Source organism: Cupressus sempervirens, chromosome 11 (genome assembly GCF_028749045.1).
Source record: "Cupressus sempervirens isolate cs-2001-9-10 chromosome 11, ASM2874904v1, whole genome shotgun sequence".
In the NCBI taxonomy this organism is placed as follows: domain Eukaryota; kingdom Viridiplantae; phylum Streptophyta; class Pinopsida; order Cupressales; family Cupressaceae; genus Cupressus; species Cupressus sempervirens.
The window spans coordinates 825,308,281-825,324,780 of NC_143128.1; the positions used below are offsets into that span (position 1 = coordinate 825,308,281).

General features: G+C 32.1%; 1 protein-coding gene across 1 annotated transcript in view; it reads right to left on the reverse strand.

Annotated features, from left to right (window-relative positions):
- Positions 1–8,352, reverse strand: part of LOC149532109 (uncharacterized) — a 30,031-nt gene extending 21,679 nt beyond the window's left edge. Inside the window, exon 1 of the mRNA XM_089810085.1 lies at positions 7,067–8,352. Within this exon, the coding sequence (XP_089666211.1) occupies positions 7,067–8,061 (995 nt within the window). The 5' untranslated portion in view covers positions 8,062–8,352. The remainder of the gene's footprint in view (positions 1–7,066) is intronic.
- Positions 8,353–16,500: the final 8,148 nt, after the last annotated feature.

The following is a 16,500-nucleotide window of genomic DNA, read 5'->3' on the forward strand; positions in this document are numbered from 1 at the left end:
CACCCTTTGTAGCTGCCTTGGTGTTGGAGTCACGCCCTCCGCATATATTTGGGTTCCTTTGGAGTCGGTTCCCATCGACTCTACATACAAACGAACCATTAGATTGACATAGTGACCAAATCTACCACCTTTGTGCCTTGGCAAAGGTAAAAATGGTTAGGGTGAGGTTTCACTACCTGTTCAAAGAGTGCAGATCCCTTTCATCTTTCTTCAAATACACTAACCAACAGTGTCTTGCACTTTACCTCTAGGAGGCCACATGACTTCGTGATCACACTTTGAAGCTTCAGCTCCCTTCGAGTCAGACTTTGGACCAACTTATAAATTCCTTTTTCTTAGTTGTGTCACCGGCCTGGGGTACAAAGCAGCCACTAAACACTCCTACTTCCAGTCACACCAAATCTGTTAGACCTCGCAAATGGTACACTCAGTAGCAGCACCCCACCTCTAGCAATATTCTAAGACAGTCTAGGGCTCACTCTTGTCACAGATTGCATCCTTCGGTGTCTTTGGTTCTTTTGCTTTCTTGCTTGTTCTTTCCCCGGACACCCAATGGTGCTCCTGTCGTTGGCAGTGGCCTTGCTTGTATGCTTTCAGTCCTTCAGACCTCCTTTGTGCTCTCTTGTTGGACATTAATAAATTTATCTTATCTTTATCCAAACTGTTTTGAGCTCCAGATCAGTTGTTGATTGGGGAAATATATTATTGGAAATAAAAAAGTAAACATATGAAAGTTTGGGCAAATGATTTCACTAGAGAGAGAAGTGAAGGGAAAACAAAAAAGAAGACAAAAAGACAAAACATAGAAGATGGAGTACGCATGAGAGGGAAAATGCAGATTTCAAAAAGGAAAAAAATAGTGTGTGGAGGAAGGAGGAAATTGGAAGGTCTGCGTAGAGAAATGAAGAGGTGCAGCATGGAAAAGGTTAGAATGGTTACTGATGGAGCTCTAATTTTAGAGGCTCCATTTTTGTACATTTTCATTATCTTTTCATTATTTATGTCGTGTCTATGACAATGACAAGAGTTTACATGCCATATACTGATGATTATAAGGAATCAAATTATATGAGGATGGGAGCACTGTGAAGATTTGAGTGAGCTATCAGAAGCTGTTGAAGTGCCAGAAAAGGAAGTATTAGTTTTGTTCTCTCCAAGCTACTAAGTTTTTCCAAACAACTGAGTTCGACTGGGCAGAGGCAGGAATTCAAGTTTGTAGACAGGAATGTAACATGCTGAATCTTCTTATTCATCGAAAGAACTAGAATTATCTTTATCTAGATTATGATTTCAATCTGAAACTTATGAGGACACTCACAGTTAAAATGTGTAAAAATCACAATTTGGAAATACTTTTCATTTGTGCCTTGAGATCCAGAGATTACAGAACTATTAGAATGTTGAACGTGCAGAGACAAAAACATTGATGGATGAGATTAGTCAAAGTTGAGATGAATTGACATAAGCAAACCTACACAGACATGTAGAATGGCATTTGACACAGATAAAATCAAAAGATTTCGGAAGAACAAAGGCAACTATATATACAGATAAAGACAGGCGAAAGAAGTTGTCAAAGACATGTATTTGGCAATACATGAGAGAGTGTCGGGTGATGAAAAACTTTCATCCAAGTCTGCAAATGTAAACAAATTGGAGAGAGTCGTGTAAGACAATGGTACAGATCAGCATATGCTTGAAATGGTTACATGGAAGAAGAGAGTTCCAATAAAAGAAACTATTATTATCAGAGTCTTCAAATAAGAAAGGCGGCACATAGGCGAGCTCAATCATCGACACACAAAGGAACAATAGTTAAAAGGAAAGAATCTACAGAAAAATTATGGAGTTTAAGGCATAGAGTAAAGATCTAAATCCAACATAAATATCAATTGCATAATCTCCATGGCATAAATAAACTCCAGTGAATATGATAACAGTTTCACCGAGTGGTGTAATGAGCAAATATGATGAAAGTATTATTACTAGCAGGTAAGTTTGTAAAAGCAGTGACTACAAATAACATCGAACTATATTCTTCAGCGATTATGGGTCCTCACAAGAGTAATATTATACACTAAGACATAGCAAAGTTAAAGTTCAGATGACAGAAATGAATATGGATGTCCACAGTGAACAAGCAAAACATGATGGCCCTGTGACAAGCAAGAGTAATAAGTAGAAAGATGGCAGCATGTCTTTACAATTACAAAGAGATAATGCTTATTAAGGCAGTGATTTAAATCTACAACAAATATCAGTCAAGATGGGTGCAATTAAAATAAAGGCCTAATAAGTAATAAGTAAAGGAAGACAGCATTCACCATATGCTATTATTGAACAAGTGGAATGGCAACAAGGATATCATGAACAGGAGGAGGAATCAATGGATAATTAACCGATGTAAAGAAAAAGAAGACAAAGCCATGGCTGGCCCTCAACAACATAAATTTATATATTAGTTGTGCCAATGTTTAACAGGAACATCATCTGACGTGGGTCCATTTATTCCTAAGTTCTTTTGAGAATACACAGAATGGTGACGGTGGTCAAATATTAGTATCGTCCTCAGCAAAAATATATATACTCTGAGCAGTGATGATATAAGAGGAAGTTTAAAACAAGGCTTTTGGCAAAACAAAGAAAGTGCGATACAGTCCTCATGAAATATAAATTTAAGTCAGTAAAAATAACTTTAAAGACCAATATCCTAAAGATGTAATTCATGTAATTAAGGTTACCAAGATACATAACTCTTGTATATATTGAAGGATATAAATAAAGAATGACTTACTTGCATAAGTGAGAGCAGTCAATGAAAATATAATGAGAAGAAAAAAGATGAAGAAAAATACAGAGATAAATATATAAAAAAGGAGTAGATGTTTCTACAGTTTTTGATAGACTGGATATTGTAAATGAAGCACAGACTATTTGTACTCATTTTTCATATCTAATGCAAGGGCCCTGTTTTCTTTATTCATCTTGAAAATTAAAATTCAAAGTATTTTGTTCAGATTTATATCCTGTGACATTTGATTTTAGAATCAATTACTACTAACAGTGAAAAAGTTAATTTCACTAGAAGTCTTTGATTATCAAAATTTGCATATGAAACGTTGTCTATGTGAATTTTGTTTAATTGGTTTTCCCAAAGAAATTAAATTCAATTACACTAAGGTTTGTGTTGCCAATTAAAGCTTTCCCCTGTGATATTTGATTTTAAAATCAATTACTACTAACAGTGAAGAAGTTAAAGTCTTTGATTATCAGAATTTGCATATGAAATGTTGTCTATTTGAATTTTGTCTAATTGGTTTCCCCAAAGAAATTAAATTCAATTACACTAAGGTTTGTGTTGCCAATTGAAGCTTCAGTCTATAACGCAGTGGACGGTATAAGCACTGTCTCTTGGGGTTATATATAAGGGTCTAGAGAAAATTTGACTCTATTTTCCCAAGGCTGGATAAGGGACTGGTCTGCAGTTTATTTTGTGAAAGCGGATTGATGTCTGAGGCCTTGAAGTTCAACATTCTGCCACATCCATAACTCATGAACACTACTGCTTTCATTTAAATAATATTCATTCTGCAAGTAAAGCATTCATATAACTTCTATTTTGATAGAGTTTAAAGATTTTGCCAACTTAAGAACTCACAAAGTTTAAATTTGCTATAGAAAAGCTTTGAACCAAGTGATCAGGGTTTAAGGTGAAGGTGTAGCCACCTAGGTTTAGCGAAGCCTAAGGTGCAGGGGAATTACATCAAGAGGTTATTCCCATTCGTTGGCCAAAACTGATTGAGTAATCCTATTAGAGAATCGGCAAAGCTCTTGGATTTCCAATTTGTGATTTTGTGAACCAACAATTACCAGACCAAGCACCATGGAAATAAAAGAGAACAGTGCTACATTGAGGGTGAAATTGTGAGGCAGGTGTGTGATGGATAAAATGCCATGGAGGGCTGCGTAGAAGAAAGAGAGGAGGGTTGGTTTGGAGTAAGAGAAAACAAGCCGTGCAGGTGGAGATAATTGGTGTTAACCATGGCGAGGGAGGAAAAATGGGATTTTGGGAGTGGACAAGTAAAATAAAGGAGAGACACAAAGCTGCATAACGGTACGGTGAGAACCAGCGGTAGATGGCAGGTTTGCACAGAATGGAGAAATTAAGAACCACATAGAGTGCAACTCTCATTAGTTGAGATGGGAATTTTAATTCTTTGTAATAGTTTTTAATTATTTAAAAATCTAGGTGTGAGCATGATGTTCGCGAATTTTGCAGTCAATAAGTGAAAGAAATCGCAATTCTGAATTTGTGCTTACATTGTGGGTGTGGCTGCAAGATTGGACTTATTCCCAATATTGTTGTGCATCAATTTGTTATGCATTTTTCACAGTAATTTAAATTATTCTGTGTATTTGTATAATTGTTTTTATTTGCCAATTGTTTGCTAAGTCCTGAGTCCATGTCAAAATTTTGGCATGCCAAGATTTTGCTAAGAATTAAAATTTATATCTTAAGAAATAGTTCCTGCATGCAGGGAAGCAATAGTTGCAACTATATCCACATGCCATAGCATAGTAGGCACGTTACATATAGATCAGTGGGAACCTTCATCTCGTGAAGTCTGGGTGATCTTTTAGGCAGGCATATAATGCCCTTTTTGAACTATGCTTTAACAAATCTGTTAAATTCCGCAGGATAATCATGATGATAAACTTGTTCACTCAAAGGGAAAAGGTCTAAAAAATTAACTGTCAAGTTGGAGCAACTTAGTTCAGTCCCAACCATTATTTATATGTTTGGGCAACTTAGTTTAGTCTAAAAGATATGTTTCTGCAATTAAATAGCTTTTGAGAGTAATGCTTCCAACATTAGATAGCCCATCAAATTCTGCTGCTAGTCTGGCTTTAAATCTGTTAATAAGATAGATGCAAACATCCTGACTAAACCCTCCAAATCATGTTGCCTCACTTGATCTCAGTCAATAGGAAGAGAAAATAACAGAACATTTGCTTCTATAATACTAGTCTTTTTGACTCATACAAGGACAAATTTTCTTGATGGAACCTTGATCTACTATTAATTTTTGTATAATTCAAGTATGCTTCTTAACTTGATTCTGTGGGACCCAATTAACAAGGGGAAACAAAGAAATGAGAGTGACTGAAAGTTTCAACTTGATCAACCACAGTGGCTCTGATTTTAAAAGGCAATTGATTATTTAAAGATTAGATTTTTGGCAGTTGTTTGGAGTAAAGGACTTAAGGAGAATGAAAAATACCTCGCCTAGTACACTTATAGGACTATTGGGATTCAAACAATTCATATATAAAGAGTAGCTCCTGCTCAGAAAAATAAGAAAGTCTTTTAAAAGGGACTTCTGTGGAAGTTTGCCTAACACATGATTGACTTATTGAAAAAGGATGACTCCTCGATAACATTGGTGCAATATATGTCCTTATTTTTATAAATTTACACATGGGTAAACTTGTTGTAATAAACCAAGCTTGCAAGAAACCTGATGCAAGTAGAAGTGGCATGTCACAATATCAAACTGGTGTAAATCAGCAAACTCACTTGGACATACAATGCAATTCGTAAATGCTTCAAACAACATCAAAACTCTGCAAAGAATAATGGAAATCTTCTCTCACCAAACCACTTGAAAATTTGAAATGATACAATGTCAAAGCACAGCTGAAATTACATTGATATGACAACCATAGGAGCAGATAAAAACCATTACAAAACTGATCTATAATAACAACCTTACATCAACTTCAAATATGAATGCAAACTATGAGACTGTTTGGAACTCTGAGCCTATTGACTTCACTAAAACACCTGCAATTCTGAATACAATGATAATACAACCAGCTAGAAGAAGCTACAACAGCAAAACTTCCTTCCAAACTGATTTTCCACCTTTTCTCCCTTCTACACATTCAAACCTAAAAACTCTTCCCCAGTAAATGAAAGAAACAGCATATGAGTGCAACTCAACAAATAGCTAAAATTAGCATTCTAGAAATGCCAACCCAACTTGATCTTCCTCCATTTCCATGTTTGAATCAGCACTAAACATTTGTATTTAATGCTCTTACAGCTCTTCTTGCAATTTATTAACATTAATTGTCCATTCGTGCCACTATGACTGTCCGCTAACTCCTGGAATAGAAAAGCCCAAAAACTCCTTCGTGGATGCCCAAGTTGACATAAATGCTGGAATATGTCATTTTCCTTATTTAGTTCTACATGAAGAGCAAGTGAGGTCCCACAAATTCCAATGCCCAAGTTGGCCAAATTTACACAAAGTTTTAACATAAGGTGCTGACCAAAATATTTATTAAAATATGTAGCCTTTGTTAAAAAATATTCAAGCTACATCACTTTCACCTAAACTATGGATATTAAAAATAAAACATATTTTAGATGATGAGGGTAGCTTGTACACCCCATAGATGCTTCTGCATCAGAACGGCAATGGTTACTACTTTCATCCTACTATGGAAGGGGCTGTCAATAGGAGCGGTCCCATGAAAACTGTTCGTGTTAATAAAATTATAGTTTCTTGGTTATTATCCCATGAGGTTACTTTTTAAAGAGGGGAAGTTTTTGTCCTGTGCTTTGAGAATTCAATACCAATTAAGAGTTCAAGTTCCGACGGCAATACAGTTGAATTTAAGATAAATGAGATCACCTCTATGTATGCAGCGTGCAAATCAATTTAATTACTTCAAATATTAAGTGGGATGGTCAAGATTCAAAAAGATTATTTCTCCTTAAACCCTTGACCACACATGAATGGATACAATTTACCACAGTTTTTCCCTTATAATTTTTTTAGCCAGTTTGCTTGAAAGACTCCTCCATCCTGAGGATAAAACATCTTAACCAAAATACTAAGGTTACCTTCACAACTAAGAAAGGACACCTATAATTACGAGGGCCAAGCAATTTAACTGTAAAACATAAGAAATTCAAAAGGCGCGTACTTAAAATGCTAAACGAATTAGCAAATTTTTACCTGATAAAAGAAAAATGACTAAAGTGACAAATGCATACCATAACTCTGCATCGCAATACCACAACCGAGAGAATGATGGAAGGGGACTTCTACAGACGACGCACCAATTCTTCAGCATCCTCAGCCAACTTCCCAGGGAAAGTAGAAGGTCGATAAAAATGTTATCAGGTCTAATTCTTGTGTTTTGAATAAATTCCTTCACAAATTGGGGAACCAAAACAGAAGGCCCATATGGGCGCATACTTGCAATACAACTTTCAAGAACGGCATGTTTAACTCCTTCATCCATTCCAGACATCAAATTTTCCAAGGAATCCCCAAATTGCAAAATATTAGCTGTGTTTTGTTTAACAAAAACATCAACAGACCCTAACAGACCAGCTCCCTTTTCATACAGTTTACCACCGTCAAATGTTAAGTGAAGGTTGAGAGGATGATCAAAGCAGAATCCTAGGGCTTTGGTAAAATGATCCGGAGTCATTATACCCTTAATCTCCATTTGCAGCTCAACAGCTTCTGATGCAGGATTCAGTTTAATAGAGCACTGTGGTAGTATTCCATTTGGCTTTGAGTACTGAAGTGCTTCAGCCAGAGCCATGTCGCATTGCAGTCTGGCATCTTCCACCAACCCGTACAAATAGGATTCCTTTAAGAAATGATTTTCCTGCCCAACACCCAATTTTTGCTTTTTAGAATTCCTGCCAAAAATTTGGGCTATGATGTCAAAGACTCTGTCGACACAGTCTGGAGTAATTCTCACACGTTCTAGCTTCTCATTGAGAGCTTCAAGAATGTTCATCAAGTTCTCATCATCCTCTTCTTCCGTAGATACAGCTACAAAGACACAGTCAGAATTGGTATTGCCCGGCCATGCTGTATCTTCAAAATTAGAGACAGGGGGCATTGTCAGTTGGATCCTATACCCTCCTACCTTAACATTTACGAATTCTTTATGACAATCTTTTATTTTCAGTCCAAGTTTTGCCGCAGTGTCCCTGTTCTTGGCTATCCATGCATTGATGTTTTCTTCCATAATTTGAACACTCAAGCGAGACAAGATTTCAGGACGTGGGCGACGATCAAAAACTCCTTCCTTAATCTTGCTCACTCAAAACTATGCAGTTGTTTTCAACGAGGTTTGGCTTCCAGCATCAACATAGGGAATATGAAATTGTTTTTTCAAAAAGCTCTGTCAAACAAAGCCATGCAGAAACGCACTAGAAAAGAGACAGGTGGGAAATAAATGAGAGGAATTTTCCTGGGAATTGTGACTACAAAGTAACTTTCCTGGCTCCCAAGGAAGCTTCGCACTTTCTAAGAAGGGCGTCTTTGGTTTTCATAAGGAGTTCATATGATTTATTATTATTATTTTTATTGTTATTATTGTATAAGGTTTTTAGTGCAGTTATTGTACTTGCCGTAGGCATATTATTGCAATCAGAAGATTACTCAATTAGTTTAACATCAACCCACCAATCACAAATAATGATTTTTTAATTATTAAAATATTTTTAAAATTCTTTTACTAATTTTTATATTTTATATTTTTAAAAAAATCATGATTGGTTGGATAAATTTTGTGTTATATTTTTCGGAGGTTCTTCATATTGCAATATTTTCGACTAAAATTTATGATCTCCACATTTAACCTCTATTCAATATTTTTTACTAAATACTAACACTACACTTTATTTAACACAGTCATACTAAATTCTAAAATACTTTTTACTCTAATTATATTGTACTATTATAAATTCGAAATAGAAACCCTAATTATATTGAAAAATTCAAAATATTCAAATAAGCAAATCAAATGCAGAATGTGATTTTGTCTATGACTCATATATCTATATTATTATATTATTATTTTAATTAAAGTAGTATTATAAAACAAAACCAAAATTAGATTATAACTTATTATTTAATTTTTTTTTACTATAATTATAATTAACGGCAAGTACATGCCAATACGTGGCACTTGTTTTTAAAGCTTCTATCTTGTTATTGTGATGCTCAAACTTGTTTTTCTTGTTAAGTTTCTAACTATTTCTCCTTCTCTCTTTACATTCCACTTATCTTATTTTCCCACCCATATATGTTGTTATTGGTTCAAATATTTAAATGCTTCGTCTATATTTGAGATTTTATTTAATTTTTTATATTAGATTGTGGGAACAATCTACCAATCAAAATCAACTTTAAAATTTTGAAATATTCAAATACTTATTTTAGGATGACTTCTATATTTTATTAGTCATTTGAATGTATAATATTTTGTAAGAGTATAAGTTATGTTAATGATATTAATTTATGCATTTAAATGTAAGAAGGTTATAGAGAAGAAAAATATTTGGTGTCCATCTATAGTTTATTTTTATGTTATATTTATTAAACTCGTTTATGCTTATTTCGTGGATGTGTTAGTCTCGAGGATATTATTTCATAATTTGGACTATCAACGATGATTACTTAGTTGACTATATTTCATGTGTTGTTTAATGATTATTGTTACTAGTGCATTAATGATGCTTTAATGATTCGTAGTCAATAAATGTGATTTTTTTCATAGCAATGTCAAATAATGCTTTAATGATGATTACTTCATATTCGTAAGGATACATTATTTTATCTGAGCATTTGATATTTGACTTATAATTATTATGATACTTACCCCATACTTGCATGTGTATGGTGTGCGTGTCTATTTTATCTTTTGTCTGATGTGTTTGATGTGGTTAAGAAAGGGAGTCGTAGTCACCTGCTAGTCGAGATCTACATGATGTATCACTCTCTGTCATTGCTTGTTTAGTTTACATATATTTATATATATGTACATGTTCGTCTTTTATGTAGAATGTAGGTACCGGGTATTGATTTTCCTAAATTTCCAAGATGAGTGTGCCCTATCACAATAACTTTGGTAAGAATGGGGAGATAATGTTCAGGTCCAATCCCAACGATAGCCTAAATACTTATTTTGCAAGGAGGACTCATAACTGACTTTCCACCCTTTTTAAACCCATGATTTTATCTTTGTCTGTGTTGTTTGATTTTGAGCTTTGGTCTATTTTGGTAATGTTGCTTTTATGTTGATTTCACTATGTGATTTATTTGGTAAATTATTTAATTATAATATTTCAATTAATCATATACTATTGAGAATTATTAAATATTATTTAATTAAAAAGAAAATATTAAAGCATGAGAATATTTAATTAATTAAATATGTGCTTAAATTTAAAGTCTCAATTTAGAAGTCTAAATTTAGAAAATTGGTTAAAGAAAAATTAGGATACGATGATATTTAATTAATTATAAATTAATTAAATATTTACTTCAACTTAAAAGATTTAATTTAAAAGTCTAATTTAAGAAGTTGGACAAAAAAAGAATTAAAATATTAAAATATTAATGATTTAATATTATTTTATTATAATTATTTATTTAATAATAATTAAATTAGAGTTGCAAGTAAACAATGAGTTTTGATTATTATTATTAATTTAAATAATAAATTATGTTTTAATTAGTGCTTGCACTAATTAATAAACTAGAGAAAAATAAAATTTAATAGAATACAATTTAAAGATAAAGTTATAGTTCTAATTGTGGTGTAGTTTTATTTATTTAATTTAATGATAATTATTTATGAGTTTTATTTTAATAATAAAATTTAAATAATGTTATTAATTAAATTAATAAATATATTATTAAAAACACTTCGAAAATTAATCAAAAAGAGGAAGCTAATTAAATTAATAAAGATATTTTAATTAAATATCTAAAAAGTTGTGAACGAAAAGGTAAAAGATAACAAGTAATAAACAGTAATTGAGTGTGTTCCCTCTCGTGATTGCATAATCAGAGCCCCAATTTAGGAGAGAACTCTTTATCAGAGATCTAGAGCTCATTTTGCAATTACACAAGTTTTCGGGAGCAAAATTCAGAATGGGATCAAAAGAATTGTTGAAAGTTTCAGAGAGTTTGGATTTGCATGCATTCACAGATTGTCTCAAATTTTAGTTGTGGTTTTGAGGTAGGGTTTGAAAACCCATTGTATAATTTTATTGAAAGATCTGTCTACTTCATGTCTTTTTAGGTGTTTGCATATTGCTTATTAATTTAATGTATTGATTATTGAACAAAGAATTATGTTGTAGATTTTGAAAAATGAAAACTTATTAATCAAGAAAACTTGACTAAGAAAAATTATCGAAAAAAAACTGTAAAAAATTATTGTGACTATATTCTTATAATCTTTTTTCCAATATAACGAAAATTTTGATTATTGAAAATTGGAAGAAAACATTAAATTGAATAGTTAGGTCTCAACTTTAAATCTGTCGTTAGAACTATGTGATTATCATGAATATTATTCTTACATCTAAAATAATTTAATTGCAATATTTATTTAGAAGACAAAAGATTAATTGAGAGGAAAGCATGTTGTAGCTAAACATATATATGCATGTGAAAATAAATATGCTAAAAATAGAAAGCTAAGTCTAGTAATGTTACATGCATGTGAAAATAAATAAGCTAAAAATAAAAAACTAAGTATAGTATGATTACATGTATGTCAAAACAAATATACTAAAAATAAAAAACTAAGTATAGTATGATTATATGCATGTGAAAACAAATATGCTAAAAATAGAAAGTTAAGTATAGTATGGTTGCATGTGAAAACAAATATGTTAAAAATAAATAAAAAATTAAATATAGTATGCTTGCATGATTTGAGAGATCAAAGAAGTGAAAATACTAATTGCATGTTTATTTTAATTTTATAAAAATATAATATAATTTTCAGATTTATTTATTTAGAAATTATTATTATTATTAATTAATTTCAAAAATTAAATTAATACTACTCATTTAGTTAAAGTGAATGTTACTATTAGTGATTCTTTAAGTCTAATTAAACTCTTAGTTGCATATAAATAATTTTATAATTATTAATGCAAGAGGGAAGTTAATAAATATATATTTATAATTTTATTACATTTTAAGAGAAGTTGTGGTGGAGTTCACTTTATAATAATTTAGTTAATAACTATTTGACTTTATGAGAGAAATTATAAATAATTTAATTAAATTGATAATTTTATCTCTATTTGCATTATGAATTAAGAGAAAATTAAATGTTAATATTAGACTTAAATAGAAGTCAAATTAATATTTTAGAAATAAAATTGATATTAGTATTTAACCTAATAATATACATTTATGTTATTAATTGAATTATTTATGATTTAAGATTATTTAAATTAATAACATGATAATATTGCATGATATTTTATATGCACAAAAAGATTGAATATTTAAATACTTATTGTTTTAAATAAGTTTATTAGCATAACAATTTATATCAACATGTATATTCTTACTTTATTTCTAAACACATCCTTGTGATCCAAACTAAACAAGAGAAATTGATGGAATTAAATCATGTGGTTGAAAACTATGTGTTTTCTAATATATAGTCTTGGGATGTTTATTTTCTTGATAATTTTTCTTTGTGGGTTGTTTAGTTGGACAAGTTAGGACGTGCACCAAAGGTTGTCTTTGTGATTTCTTTTATGACGTATATTTATTTCGAATATTATGATGAGCTTGTGTTTTTTTTAAAAAATCTAAAAGAGCATTTATGAGTTTTTTTATGCGGTGCATTTATGTCTACTTGGGTTGGGAGAACCAACTTATTTTCGGGTTGCCTGTTAAGGAATCGGGTTTGATCTTTATGGGTGTTATGGTATGGGACACAACTGTGTTTTATGTACTTAGGAGAGGTTGTCTGGGTACATATCTTTGAGAGTGGATTGTAGTAGGGGTTCAAGACCCAAAGCGATCAGTGCTAGGGTAACCTATTGTAAGTTATTTAATAAGTCATAATCTAGTAATTAATATTTTGGGAAAACACATTTAAAAGATAAGTTAGAGATATTTGCCCTACCCATGCCTTGAGTGCTTGTATAGACTAAGGATGAGAATGGGATGACAGCATGACTAGTTTGCCTCATCTTCTTGAGAGGGTTTTCTGGTTCCACATGTGTCATGTTGAGGGCCTAGGGTTCAAAGTACCCAATCCAGGGTAACTCAACGCTTGAGGGTTCGAGGTCTATTGAGGGATCAGTCCAAGGTAACTCAAGTAGTTTGACCATGTGATGACCCTCCCTAGAATGTAGCCTGAGTCTCCTTTGTAGATTTTGTTTGTACCTTTGGTGGTGTACTTAGTGTTGGATGCTTTTAATTTGGTTATTCACTTTCATTAATGGTGATTGGTGGTTTATGTATATTGTACTTTTGTCATGTGGTCCTTGACTTGAGGTTGATATCTTTCATTGACTTTATCTTATGATTTTGGTGATTTGATATATTCTTGGTATATGTATGATGTTTGTTATGCGATATTGGTATTGGATTGAGTGTTCTTTCTTTTGGAGTATCTTATTTTCTTGAGTAGTATGTGTTACCTTTGAGGTAGTTTTGGCTTTTAGGATTCCTATCTTAGAAATGCTTTATGTTTGATTAGTCATTTGTGGATCGTTCATTATCTTCCCTACATGGTGGGAGTGGAAGCTTGACTAGGTAACCACGTGGTCGGGAGGTAGTTTCTTCTTACCATTTGGGTCCCCCTCACATTTCGAGTTGTTGGATGTTCGGTGATGCAATTGTACCTTTATCATTCTTATTTCTTATCTCAAAGACTTCTTTTCAATTGATATATATATATATATGTATGTATGTATGTATGTATGTATGTATGTATGTATGTATGTATGTATGTATGTATTCTATCTATTCTCATATACCCTGCGACATGTGTAGTGGATGTTATTTATTGGATGTACTTTCATTGTATTAGTTATACTTATGCATTTTCTTATGTGATTATGTATCTGTTATTTCTTTATGTTCATGAGATATTGTACTTGAAACTTAAACTAATTAATTTAAACTTCTTAAACGTGACTCAACGTAAAGGAACCCTTGTGGAATTGAAACAGTATCTGTAATTGCTTATGTGTATTTTATGTGTATGTTCATATTGCTTCTGCATTAATGTTATCTTGATGTTGTCAATTTTTTTATAAAAATAGTTCAATAAAATTTGTAAAATATTAGATTTATTTCTTTTGGGTTCCCGAGCAGGACGTTACAAAATTTATAAGAAGACGTTAATGGGAACACTAAAAGTAACTAATCATGTCAAAATCAACTTTTAGATATGTTGCATGTTTGAAATGTTATTAGTAAGCACTAGCTCAAGGTTGTAAAGTTATAACATAAGGGGGTGAACTTAGGAGAATGCAAGTACTAGGTGATTTTCCCAATGTGCCTTAGGAACCACACTTTTTACTAATTAGCATAGTTTAGTTCTTAAATTGAAATTAGTTACAAGTGTGCACACATTAAGTGGGTTAAAGTTATGCCTATATTAATCATGTCTTGGAAAGATCAATGTTGTAATCAATAGAATTGGCCTTAGATAAATTCATAGTTTGTTATATTCCCAAAACATTCAATAGATTTTTAGAATCATAACATATACCTTTTGCAAATAAAAATCAATATATATTTTATATTAAAGCAACAAAAACTAAGGTGCAGTCCCTTAACTAGAATAGCTCAAAGGGCATATCATTAGTAATTTAGTACTAACAACAAATACTAGCAACTCATATAAAAAAGATCAACAAATTTTAGTAATCCACACCATAAAAAATGAATCAATCTCTTTGGATCTACTATCTAGTATAACATTTAAACTACTTAAAGTCTAATAAAAGGCCACCTAGTGTCATTACCAATAAACATAATAATATGTAGTAATTTAATGTTCTCACTAAAAACTAAGAAATGTCAATTTAATGTTAAAATTAAAAACTAAGAAAGCACCAAAAATATTCTTAATATGCCCATAGTGGAAACTAGCAACAAAGGGACAGAGTCCTTATTGAACTCCCTTGTAGTTGCATCAAACTTGATGGAATTTTGTTGACCAATCCTATATGAGGAACTTAAAGAGATCCTCGTAGTTTCCCTCGTCCCTATTGATGATGCCCAACACATTCTTCTGCAATAGACAAAGGAAGTCACTGAATTATTCATAACCATCATGGAGAATACTAAAATACTACCAATGTTTTTTTGAGATCAAAGATTTTGACCTTAGTTTTTTTTTAGTTCTTTAGTAGTGATAGCACATTTGTCAAAATTTCCATCCAAGAGGTCTTTATGTGTAACGCCTTGCTAGGGAACCCAAAAGAAATTAACCTATTATCTCACTAAGTTTGATAAGCTCTTTTTTTTAAAAAATATTAAAATAAAAAAGAGATAACATAGTAGAAGCAATAACTCACATATATACATAAGCAATATAATAACAATTACATCTCTCAAAGGTTCCATGACATTGAATCACACACATAAGTTTTATGAAGATTAAATCTAATAAGTAAACAAAGCCCATATCGTAGAATAGCCATAAGTACAAAATCATATGAAATAATGTACAAGTACATAAGATGCCACATGGCATAACAAAATGCATAATCATCCTCTATACAAGTCACACGATATAAAATGCTACAATAATATACATTAAGATAAGATACAACATCTCATATGATCTCAAAGAGTCAAAGGACACTAAACTACAATATGACCATAGAACATAATCACAAGATTAGATGAATAAAACAACTGCACAAGGTAAATCCAAAATCAGCATCCATCTGTCGGATCTTAATAGTATAAGAAACACTACCATCCAACCTCGTGGAACCTAAATGACCCACTCCCACCATGCTGAGGAGATAATCTCAAGTCCCAAATAGATAACAATCCAAAAGGCATAACAAAAATCTAGGTCAAGGAATCTTGATGGCAGTCTACCTCAAAAGTACAAAGTACACAAGTAACATCTAATCCCAGAGGCAACAAAGACACGTAGGAAACCTAATATGCATGTGGGCAAGTGTCATCACATGAGTCAACTCTATGGTTACCCTAGCAGTCTCTCTGGACTTTGCCCCCCTAGTGATTCTATGCAACATCAGTATCATTTTTTACAGACAAGGCATGCTAATGAGGCAAACTTGCAACCAAGCATCCTCTCTACTCCCATCCTAGCCTATACTAGCACTCAAGGTATGAGTGAGGTAATACACTAACTCTTGGTAATTCATTTTAACCCCATTAATAAAATGTTATCACTTATTAAAACAACTTACAATGGATTACCCAGATAGCCTATTTAGAGCTCCAACCTCCATTTCAAGCCACTTCTTAGCATATCTCATAAAATCACAATAACCACATCAGTCTTATACAAGCAGCTGGTAAGCACCATAAAAACTAATCAAACCTCAAAGTTTAAATCATGAAAATTACAATATGAGCTTGCAATACAAAATTGGTTCTCACCATAGAAACATGTGAATACATCACAATGATTGGGAATGAA